Source organism: Mixophyes fleayi, chromosome 6, assembly GCF_038048845.1.
Source record: "Mixophyes fleayi isolate aMixFle1 chromosome 6, aMixFle1.hap1, whole genome shotgun sequence".
Lineage (NCBI taxonomy): Eukaryota > Metazoa > Chordata > Amphibia > Anura > Limnodynastidae > Mixophyes > Mixophyes fleayi.
This window is the reverse complement of record NC_134407.1, coordinates 13,896,689-13,908,926: the sequence shown is the minus strand read 5'-3', so window position 1 is coordinate 13,908,926 and position 12,238 is coordinate 13,896,689. Positions and strand designations below refer to the sequence as shown.

The window sequence follows — 12,238 nt, the reverse complement described above, 5'->3', positions numbered from 1 at the left end:
TTGGCTTGTGGTTGTAGAGTGTATAAGGCTAGTTCATTCGTCTAAGGCTCAAGGTCTAAAAGCAGCTGTTTAAATCATTTCAGTGATCATGGCACATGAGCAGTCTAAACAAGGGTCAAACAAGAAGAAATTTAGGAGATGGAGGAAAAGAAATTAAATCGGGGCTTTGGTCGACAAGGGATAGAACACTATAGTTTCAGTTGAGATTTATAGTAATATTCCATCTAATTACCAAAATGTAGTAAATATTACACAGTATTTCAGGCTTATGATGGACTGAGGTGTGCACCTGCATTTTATATACTGTATAGTTTTGTTTGTTCACTGAACAGATTGTTTATACTTTTAATGGGTTTTTTTGTCTGCTTTTTGCCTTGATGCAGGTTGCTGTTGAATATAATTTACCAGTGAGCCAGGACGATTCTGGTTTCTCACTGTCTGTCAATTACTCTCCTGAGAGCTGTGTTAATGGAGTGGCGTATAACTTTCCTGTAGTCTTCAATATCAGGTACAGAGTGGGGCTCTCCATAATTCTGCCTGGTCCCCGTCCTCTTCATTTTACACACTTGGTGAGGGATGTACAAAATGCTAGATTTGCCTTGAGATCAATTTGAAAATATCTTCACTTTTAGGGGCATATTCAATTGTCGGCGGAAACGCCAAAAATCTTGCGCTCCGCGCTCTTTTACCGTTGTTACGGTAATTTGCTCCCTGAGCCGTGAGCTGAAATCCAGATAACTACCGTAAAAACACGCGACAATTGAATATGCCCCATAGTGTGCAAAGAACTAAAATTATGGATAAGAATCCATTATTTAGGCCCCCCTGGAGGCATTCCTTCCCAGGCATTGAGGGTGGCTATGGATCTTCCCACTGTCTGCAGTCCCCTATTCTCCATCCGCTGTAGGAGATTTTTACAGACAAACCCACCCAAGAATTTGTGGTTTCTGTTCTAGTCTGCACCTTTTCTTACTACACAGATGAAAATAGGATGGAGACAAGATGGTAATAGAGGCTGTTGGGACCCATACTGTGGGATTCACCTACTAAGATTTAATGAAGAACACAAAATAGTTTACTACTTAGTTTTTGAATAGTTTACTATTTCAAATGTATTTATGACCCACATTATTCGCAAACACAGCAATTAGTTACGTGTATGTAGACTACTTAATTGAATTTTGTCAACCGAAAATTCAAAGTCCCATGCACTAATGGTATTCTAAACAGACAGCCCACAATAGTGCTTGAAATTCTTGGTTAAGTAGTCTTGGTTTTCATTTGATACATGTCCACTAGACAAACCTCAGCTAAATTGTTTTTTCAATTCTGTTTTTTTTCTTTTTTTTTTTTTTTTTTTTTTTGCAGCTATCATGGTATCCACAATGTGTCTAACATGGCTTTAATAGACCTAAATCTGCCGTCCGGATATACTGTGGATTATCAGTCACTTCAGAAGGTATCAAAATATCATAAATGAGATTGTTGGAGTGTGTGTGTGGGAGACCTGTTGGGATGTGATGCGTGGAAGGTTAAAGGGATTTTTCTCCACCCCCACCCCACAAAAATAAATAAAGCAAGTGGGGGTCGCTGCATCAGTTATGGCCCAATCCTGCCATTGTCTCAATGCAGTTACATCCTTTATTTACTATTTGAGGAAACCATTTGCTATTGGCTTTATTAATGATGCACAAATGTCATAAAGTAGAAATGTATATGGGCCCTGACTGGATGAGCTTTATTGCTATCAAATCAAGTGCTGATTGTAATGCTGTATATTTCTAATCCTGATTCAGAGGTGACAGTGCTCGTCATTACTAAAGCCTTCCAGCCGATGTCCCACTAACAAGCTTCTATTTCTTAACTTGTGTCTTCTCTTCACAGCTGAAAAATCAGGTGCCCAAAGTGGAACAGAATAACAACCATGTCATTGTGTACCTTTATTCAGTGAGTCAATTTCTTTCTTTCTCAGAGGTGCACAGAGCACCATTTTACAGCGCGTCCAGTACATTTTGGATGGATAAGGAGTTTTATTGGGGGGGGGGTCTTTTTTTTTATGTACTAATTAAAATAAGAAATCTATATTAAGCAATTGAATAATTGGTTATGAAAGCTGAAAGATGATTAGGATTTTTTATGATATTTGTCAGACTTCAGTTGGCTGCATATTAAAGCCTTAAGTATAACCTGTACCGTCATTGATTGCAAGTGTCCTATTCTTCACGAGAGCAGACGGATCTGTTTTGTGTCTTTTTGTGTGTTTGAGTGATGTTTTCATTCTTTAAAACTGAGGACTTGCGAATATGCAGAAAATTAAGTGGGTGAGGAGAGAAAAACCTTAGCGAATTGGACCATTGGCATGTTCCACAGCACCACATAGTATTTCAGTGGTTATGTGCGCTTATCAAATGGGTATACAGATAACTGACTCCAGCAAGACTTGGTAGAGCACATGGCTGCATGTGACAGGGCAGTGTTGTGATGTGAGGAGGGGAAAGGGAGGCAATGAGGAAGCCGCAAACAGAGGTTCTGGAAGAAGCAGGGTCCTCCAGCAGCACAGCAGTGATGTAAGGTTACTACTGGAGTATAGTGATGTGAACTGCAGCTTGTCATATCTGGAAATTTAGAATTGTTTAGGAGGTTATATATTTTTTTAATCTATTTTTACCTTTTTAAACGTGTGTTTGTGGGGATAAAAAAACAATCTGTAAAAGAACCTTTTTACACCCTGCTGAACACGGTCAGTTTAGCTACGTACAACCTGTAGTTGACCATTTGTTAGAAAGAGAAAGAGAGACCCACGAACTAAAGTTCCCTATTCAAAAATGTTGCTCTTCAACAGACAAGTGCTTAATTTTGAAGCCAAATGTTTAATGAGGTGAAATTTGCAACCACAGTACACGACAAAGCAAAATGAACTAACCGTTGCCCCAGCTCTATTCAGGACTACAAAATTGGCAAACTTCAAATTCACAAATACAGTGGGACATGCCATTCCATGGAATGGGAATCTGAGCAACAATCTGTTCAGATGCACCAATTCATTCCTCCCTACTGTTTAAATTGACTGCGTGTTCTTCTCGACAATTTATTTTTTTTCTTTTCAAAATCATAGGAGGGCATGACATTATTTTACAGTACTGCAAGAGAGACCGACTAATCATAGCAAGGAATGTATTGCCCATTTCCCCAACCCCATCCATACACAAGCATTGGACCCTTGGCCATATATGGTAACTCGGGAGATCTGTCACTTGGATGCTGCATTTGTTCTTCCCAAGTGATAAAGGAATACATACTGTTTTTATTGCTGGCCTGTTTGCATATTAAGCTTCTCCAGTTTGATTTAGAATGGTTTGCAGAATGTAGCTTGTATATTTGCAATCAATCGTGGGAGGGTTGGTCCATTTCAATATACTTTGAACCACCATGTCCTATAGCTGACATTCTGTCACATATCTATATCTATATCTATATCTATATCTATATCTATATCTATATCTATATCTATATCTATATATATATATATATATAATCTATCTTTCATCCAGTCTGGGGGACACTGCTTACCATGGGGGTGAGTAGGGTAGGGAGGAGTCTGGCACCTAAATTAGTTACCTTTTTTAGCTGCTGACTGACATATACTCCCGCCCCTTCCCCACAGAACTCAGTTTGAAGTACCGTATTTCCCCAAGTATAAGACGCACCCATGTATAAGACGCACCTTAATTTTGGGGCCCAAAATGGAAAAAAAAGATGTATTACATAAAGACTGACAGCTCCGAGACTGTGGGAGGTGCCTGAAGGACCTTAAGGTCCTTTTGCCAGCCAGCGGGGACACGCTGTGTGAAGTAGCCAGCGGCGACACGCTGTTTCTGATTAGCGGGGACTCCTCTCACACCAGGTGCCGACTTCTTCATTAAGGTAAGTAGCGCTTGCAGTGTATAAGACGCACCTTTTTTTTTTTAGACCCAAAATTTGGGGGAAAAAGGTGCGTCTTATACTTGGGGAAATATGGTAGGTGCCCAAGGAGTATGGGCCGAAATTGAAGAGCTGCAGGGTTCACTGTAATTAGGCTTTTTTCTTTTCTGTATAAGTTTTTTTTTTTTTTTTCCTGTTGACTAGTACACAAGTGGCTCTGTAGTACAGAGAACACTCGTGTTGAGAAGCAGCTGTCGGCAGAGGGCAGAATGGCTCTCGCTGACAGTTTTAAGAAACAATGAGGGCTTCTCGTAGTGACAAGCGGTCTACAGTCCGCTGTCACATTTCACAGGATACCGGCGCTGCCACTGGCAGAGAGCGCCGTCTATCCTATAAGTCCCCGGAGGCCACGTTCGAAGGGAAGCGGTGAGACCGAGTGGAACGTACCAGGTTCCCCTCCTGAGAGAGGAGGAGGGGAAACTTGTGGAATGGCCAGGCAGTGTGTGCGCTGCAAAGGAGCACTAAATGGCAGATCTAAATGGCGACTCCACTTGTAAGAGAAGTAGAGATTGCCGACATTCTGCTAGAGAGCACAGCAAAGGGGAAGTTGGTTATGGAACCCACCCCTCCTGCTGGTGGAGAAGTCGGAAGGTCCCTCTGGCGCCAAATTGGGTCAAGAGGAAGGAGATAGCAGCCTTTCCGGGAAAGCTGCTGACAGGCTTCTCTCGAGAGCTAAGTATATTTTTATACTCTATATGTTTTAAGCACATTTTAAGGGAAGAGCATAATGTTTCTAAAGGATTATTGCTCTCTCATGAACAGAAATACTATCTTTTGACTGGTTCATACATTAATTAGTGTTCTGTGTAAATATCTGATGTATGTGCTTGTATTTGGCGGTGTGGTAGCTTTATTTTCTATTTAAAATGAGAAAACTAGAGCAACATATGCCAAGTGTTTTCCCCTGTTCCAAATGTAATGCTAAATTGGCTGGTGAGCATTGGAACCCAGGGATGCTCTATACTGATTGCAGCCATTCTGGAAGGTCTAAGGCTGCTTACAGCCTGTCCTTGGCTAAGTATATTTTATACTCTCTATGTAGATGGGGAAGTATAAGATTCTGAGCACATTTTGGGGGGATGAGCATAATGTTTGTAAGAAATTATTGCCCTCTCATTGACAAATACTATCTTTTTGACCGGTTCATAGATTAGTAGTATTTTCTGTGTAAATATATTTTGTATATGTACCTGTATTTTGCTCTGGTGTTCTACTAAAAATGTGAGAAAATTCAAGCAAAATGTGCCACGTATTTTCCCTGTTCCAAAAGTAATGCTAAATAGCGGGGGAACATTAGGATCCAGGGGCGCTCTGTACTGATTGCGCTGCGGCGTCAGTTGGGGCGCAAGGTAAAAACGGCTCCATTCAGGTTTCAATCCTCCTGAGTGGGTACGGTTTTTGACACAGGGGGTTGGTACCCCGGTCAAACTATGATCTAACCCATCGGAGGTTCCAGTGGTAGTTGAGGTGTTGCCTTCTGCCTCTGAAAACGGTAGCCTTTATTAATTCAGACATGTCTATAAAGAAAACAAGTCCTTTACCCTCGGTAGTAGGACAATCTTCTCTGGCGTATCAAGTATTTTCCCCTGCGGGAAGTCTGGATGGTCTGCAGTGATAGAAGGCCAGGAATTCAGAAATGGCAGGTTTATATTGGTTAAACCAGTGACTGAAGAGCCCGAGACATTTACCTAAAAATAAGAGACATAGATCAGCAAATTCGCTGTTTCTATTGTCTGACTCAGAGGGATCCTCTGAGGGAGAAGGTGAATGGTTAGAGGACTGTGACTCCTCATTAGTAGGATCATAGGAGAGTTCATATTCCCTCACTCTGCAGAGTTGAGAGAGATTGCAGCAGCTTTTGGAAACATCCAGACATAGTGTTTGCTATGCAAAAAAAAAAAGGGAGGGAGATGGAAGCATGGGCTGGCCACTTGGCAGCTGCTTTGCAGGATGCAGAGTGGTTTTCCTTGGCTATGTATCTGAAGGAAGACACGAGTTAAGTGTATGAGGCAGACCAGAATTCAGCATCCAGTCTTCCTCCTAGTTTCGGCTACAACTGTAGCGACCAGAAGAACATTATGGTTTAAAATATGGAATGCGGATGTGGAATCTGACAGATTATAGTATCCCTTCCTTACGCTAGTGGCGTTAATACTCCAAGATCTAGGATTCCGAGGTTGTTTTTTTTCAGACAGCCCTTTCGGGGGGGGGGGGGGGGGGGCATGTCTGGCAGAGGTCATCCGGTTAGATCTAGATCTTCTGGAGGAGGAGACAATCTCTTCGGGGGAAGATCAGCCTCATCCTCCTCTTCTGGGCGAATTATGCACATGGTGTGTCAGAAGATTTTTCTTCCAGAGGACAAGATAGGGTCTCTGCAAGAGGGGATGAACAGAATTCTGTCCTGTAAGAGGCCGTTGGTCCTTCTGTGTATGAGGAAACATGGTAGTGTCTTTTGAGACTCTCCCTTATGACAGGATCCACTCTCTGTGTTTTCAAGGGAACATGTTGAAGAAGTGGACAGGGTCCCAACTGAAGTTTGTCGTCTCCAGAGATAACACCATCTGACGATCTCAGTCTCTCGGATGATGTTGAGTCACAACAGGAAGTTTACAAAATTTATTGCAAGACCAGAAGAGATCTGATAATGGCAGTGTATGTGTTCACAATGCCAGGGGACTTCAGGCGAGGTTACCTGGTTCCTCCTATATCAATGATTCCCAGAGTCCTTGGAGACTCAAGAGGGAGATCGGCCAGTCATTCTTGTGGTGCCAGCTTGGACATGAAGAGTCTGGTGTCAAGAGGTTCTTCTTGACATTGGACCTGGGTATTCGGTACCCCTTTGGAAACTTCTGATGCAAGAATGGTCCCTGAATCAGCAGAACTAGCCCAATTGAATTTAAAGGCATGGCTTTTGAAGCCATTCTGTGGAAATCCAGAGGGTTTTCTTCCAGGGTAATTGATATCCTTATCTAGGCTAGAAAGCCGGTTCGGCTTAATTTTGTCGCCGCATTGGCGTTCATACGTGCATGGTGTAGGAATAAAGCCTGCAGTTCAGAGTCTTTTTATCTTGTTTTTATACAAGACGGTTTGGATGTTAGGACTTTCTGACAGGGAGTGCTTCATATACAACCTCCCTATGTTCCACCAACGAATCTTGGGATCTTCTTTAGTCCTTTATACGCTGCAGGAGCTTCAGTACATACGTTAGTCAGCAGAGTTGTGGTTTTCCTTCTTGCTATTGCCTCAGCTCGAGGGGTATCTGAGCTGGGGGGCTTTGTCATGAACCTTATCTGGTTTTCGGGATGATAGAGCAGTCCTAGGGACAATGCATCATTTTTCCTAGGTTGGTGTCTGGTTTTAATGTAAACCAGGGAATGGTGGTTCCTATGTTCACAGAGGATCCTCAGGGATCCGGAACAGGGAACATAAATTCGTAGAGCCCTGACCACATCCAAAATTTATGTCAAAAGGACTGCAATGATTCGTAGGATAGTTTCTTATTTATCTTGTTTGATTATTTTGGACGTGGATGATCAGCGTCTAAACAATTTATTGCTAGGTGGCTTACTCTGATTATAAGGCAAGCTTATGTCTGTACTAACCGTCCGGTACCAGAGTGTATTGTTGCCCATTCTCCCCGTTCTGTGGGGATGTCCTGGGCTTCACTGAATGGGACCTCAGCGGACCAGTTATGCAGAGCAGTTACCGGGTCCTTGGTCCATACTTTCACAAGATTGTACCAATCCAATGCCTTGCGTCTTTGGACGCCTCAATTGGCCGTAGTGCTGTATGTGCTGGGCTATCAGAGCGGTCCCACCCTTTGGTGGGCTGCTTTAGAACGTCCCCATGGTAAGCAGTGTCCTCCAGACTGGATGAAAGAGAAAAGAGGATTTATATACTTACGTTAAATCCGTTTCTCTGATTCCGTCTGGGGGACACTGCATTCCCCCCCTCTTTTTTTTTTTTTTTTTTTTTTGTATATCTTAGTTTGATTAACAAAGCCCTAGGAGGACAGGCCAATCAACCGAGTTCTGTGGGGAAGGGGCGGGGGTATGTCATTCAGCAGCTAAAAAAGGTAACTAATTTAGGTGCCAGACTCCTCCCTACCCTACTTAACCCCATGGTAAGCAGTGTCCCCCAGACGAAATCAGAGAAACGGATTTAATGCAAGTATATAAATCCTCTTTTTCTAATGAATGGTTGGACCGAGTGGGGTAGTGCACATGTCCAAAAAAAAGGTTTGGTCTGTCCATCCAAAGTAGCACACAAACCGTTTGGACCAGCACATCATTGATAGATGGAGGGCCGTACAGTAAACATCCACGCATATGTAAATTTATATATAGTATAAACTTGCATCCGTGTTATAAAGTAACCAAACCATTATAAGGTGGTATTTATTTAATATGGTTTGGACTCAAAATTAAAGGTCTTGCATCAGATTGAGAGAGGGAGTGCACTTCTTTAACTGTAGTTTTCACTTTGTTTCTTGCTGGGTCAAGGAAGGTGTCGAAATACCTACTTTTATACCATGAGACAATGGAACTTCTGGTTTTTTTTTTTTTGCTTTTTCTGGCCTGCTAATGCATCATTTTAACTTTCTTATGTTTCTACAGGCCTCCAGTGATATCACCACCATTTCCTTAATGCTTGAAATGGGTTCAATGGTGTTTGATTTTCAACAAAAAGCTCTTCAAGTCTGGGACTACTATGAAAAAGGTAAATTGGTAAACTGCAAATATCACCAAAACCAGAGTTTTTGTTTTGAATGCCGTACACATTCCATTGTTTAGACAACTTGATGAGTGGAACCCTTTTGTGATGACTAGTGTTCAGTTTGTGCATGGATTTCCCATTCCCCATATAGGGATGTAAAAATGTAGTAAACAATGCAGAGTAGTCTTGCTCTGATAAATTAATTTGTAAAATTGCATGTTAAACTTAACATTGGGGAGACACTTCTAAGTGGCACTTGCCTCTTTCAGGATTGCACTATTCCATGCATGCATCAGCAATGTGAAACCCTAAACTGATTGTGGTTGTATTAGAATCGGTGATTGCACTGCATGCTTGGTGTATTGATAAAGGTCTTGCTAATTTTTGCCTAAATGAAATGATCGAACAAATTACAGTTGGCCATGTTTTATATTTCGACTCTGCAGTTTGGTCATGCTTTGAGTTGCGGTGCTCAAATGCACAATCATCCAACCACCAAGCAGAAGTCTAAAAGATACAGCCATTTGGTGCTCTGGACAAATGGCTGAATCTGTTCCTGACTTGGTGCTATTAACTCTGTCTACCGATGACCTCTTAAGAATCACACCATCTGAATTCCTGAGAAAAACTAAATGTACACATTAATAGCCAAATATATACACACTTTTTTTTTTTTTTTATCTAAGCAACTAACTGCTAGATTCGCTATGTCGCTAATTCAAACAGGCACAGCTGTTAATGCCCCTTCCCTAGTGAAAATACACCAGGGAGGGGCATCCGTAACAGCTGTGCGTGTTTTGAGGTGGGCATGTATAGAAATATAAAGGAGAACAAGAAATTGGGGGGAAGGTGTCGGGGGTTCCTGGCAAACTGGAAAAAATAGTGCATTAAAAGTAAGTAACATCCCATATGTAAAGCCATATTGTTATCACTGCTTTCTTTAATATGGCTCTTAAGCAAAATCATTTTAGGCACTAGACCAAAAATATATTGTCTAGTGCTTGGTTACATTTATTATGTTAAGATTGTATTGTATTGTATTGCATTGTATTGTAAATTTATTTTGGTTTTTTTTGTATTCTAATCGCTTTGCCTTTTTCTTACAGGTGAAAATGGTGCAGCTGTGCTCCGTCATCCTTGTTCTAAGATGTAAGGAGTTCAGAGGTAAGATTATATATGGTTATGATAGGTCTACTGACCCGTCCTCTACATCAAGTGGTTTAATGTTAAAGTCTTGGGCATTCAAGAACAGATGGTCAATATTTTCACTGCTTACACAAACAACGTGATGTTCTAGTTATTGAATGTAATTTTTTTTTTTTTTTTGTTACCTAAACATTATTTAAAACAGACTTTTTTTACTTATGTTGTATTTTGTTCATCTTTCTATAAATAATCAGTGTTATATAGTGGATATTATGGACAGAACTAGATTTTTTTTTTTTTTTTTTTTGTCATTTTCATAAGACTTAAAATGTCTTTAGCATTGCGTACCTTGGCCTGTTTGGATCAAGGAAGACTGATGCTGTGCTTGATTTACCTAAAAGATTTACGACGAAGGGCGATTTCATTGACTCTGAGTCATTAAAGAACTCCCCCCCCCCCCCCCCCCCCTATCCTCCATTCCTCCCTCTCTCCCCCGTGTCTTTCTGTCTGTCTACCTTACCCCTTAGATTATACGCTCCTTTGAGCAGGGTCACCCCTCCTCCTGTCTCACCACTGTTAACTCTGCTCTCCAGCAACCTGGTCGTCCTCCTCGAGGACCCTCTTCCCCCCCCCCCCCCCATCCCCTCCCTCCTCCCTCCCCCCGGGGGTCTCCCTATTATCCGTGCCCTCCCTCTTGGGTCCTTGCTGTGCTTTGAGCTCACTGAGTTACTGTGCTTATTGTTTACTGTACTGTGCTGTCTCTCCTTGTATTGTAATTTCGTTTGTCCCTGTACGGCGCTACGGACACCTAGTGGCGCCTTATAAATAAAAATTAATAATAATAATAATGTGGGAAAGTCATATCCTACACTAAGCAGATCTAGAAGGATGAAAGTGGCTGCCTGTAGGTGGATTCTTTTAATCTACACAAGTCCATGCTCTCTAGAAAACACTATAGTCTGCTTTGTAAATGGTATTGCCCAGAATTCTAGTCTCCTTAATAAGATGAGTTATTTATGGAAGGTCTAAGTACTGTACTTTACTGTGTTCTGTTTTTCCACACAGGGAAATATGAAGGACTTCCAGTCTTGATAACCAATGTCCTGTACATCCTGCACCGCTGACTGTTGTGTTAATGTGGACTTGCGAATTCTATGAACACATCTATTTAGCTGAACCCCAATTACTTGCTGTTTATAGGATGTGATAGGAGCATAATATAAATAAATATTGCATTTTCACTGTGCATTGTATTGAGTCTTTATAGCTATATTCATAGTACTGTACATATCTTGCACAAAAGTAGGCAGATCACAGATGGGCATTTGGGAAAACAAAACACAATTCACAATTATAGCTGTTTAGTAACTCTAAATAGTCACAATGGTTATATCTATTCAGCTGGTTCACAAGTCGTTCTTACAACAGGTCTGGCCAACCAGATACCAGATAGCCATGAGTCCTACAACTGTACCGCTGAGTTATAGCTTAAACTTGCCATCATGGAAATCTTCACATGTAACGCATGATGATGAGATACATTCAGTATTAACCGTCCCTGTTCAAAAATAGTTTAATAGTGTTACCTCGTCACTCCATTACCGGCAACTAAAGCCACCTCCTGCTTCTTTATAAGACATGTCCTAATGCGATCTGATGTTGGTAAAGTAACAGACTGGTAGATCAAAAAAGCTGATGTAAATAGCAAATTTGTCTTATACAGTTTGCACACAACATAGTCATTGGGAACTCAAGACCCACTTTTCCCTTGTTCGGTCCCAACTGATTCCTTTACTTATCGTGAGAATTGGCTTCTGTTTTTTTACTTTTAACCAGTTATCACTTTAAACATTTATTCCCTAACATCACTAACTAGAGTATGCAATGTGCGATCTCTTCGGCGAATGAACAGGACAACTGCTGATGAATAGGAGATTAAAATGATACTAAACATGACACCGTTTCTGCAAACTGAACATTGTGTTTCACTAAAATTTATATATCTTATTAACCATAAATACTACTATATTTCGACATAAATAACTATGTGGTGCAACTACAATTAATGTGTACTATTTACAAGTGTTTGCGTGTAAATGTGAGTAAAATGTAAAACCTTGTTATTGCCACGTGTTGTGGCTGGATACGCCCTTCCACGCCATAGCATGCTCTATGCTTAATTTCAGACAAAGACAACCAAGTTTGCTCGATATTAATTGAAAATACTTTATCCAATTGGCTGACACCGACACTGTAAACCTAGAAGTATATGGTTATGCAGGGCCGGACTGGGACTAAAAATCAGCCCTTGCATTTAAAGTCCACAGGCCCACCTCTGTTCCAGTAGCAAAGAAACCATGTGCCGCCGCGGGCTTGACCACATTGTGTTGTGGGT

General features: G+C 41.3%; 1 protein-coding gene across 1 annotated transcript in view; it reads left to right on the top strand.

Moving 5' to 3' along the window:
- LOC142160852 (ovostatin-like) overlaps window positions 1-11,084 on the top strand; it is a 69,209-nt gene extending 58,125 nt beyond the window's left edge. Inside the window, exons 31-36 of the mRNA XM_075215884.1 lie at window positions 384-508; window positions 1,369-1,459; window positions 1,885-1,947; window positions 8,598-8,700; window positions 9,804-9,861; window positions 10,909-11,084. Coding sequence (XP_075071985.1) covers window positions 384-508; window positions 1,369-1,459; window positions 1,885-1,947; window positions 8,598-8,700; window positions 9,804-9,850 — 429 coding nt within the window. The 3' untranslated portion in view covers window positions 9,851-9,861; window positions 10,909-11,084. The remainder of the gene's footprint in view (window positions 1-383; window positions 509-1,368; window positions 1,460-1,884; window positions 1,948-8,597; window positions 8,701-9,803; window positions 9,862-10,908) is intronic.
- The last annotated feature ends 1,154 nt before the right edge of the window (window positions 11,085-12,238 follow it).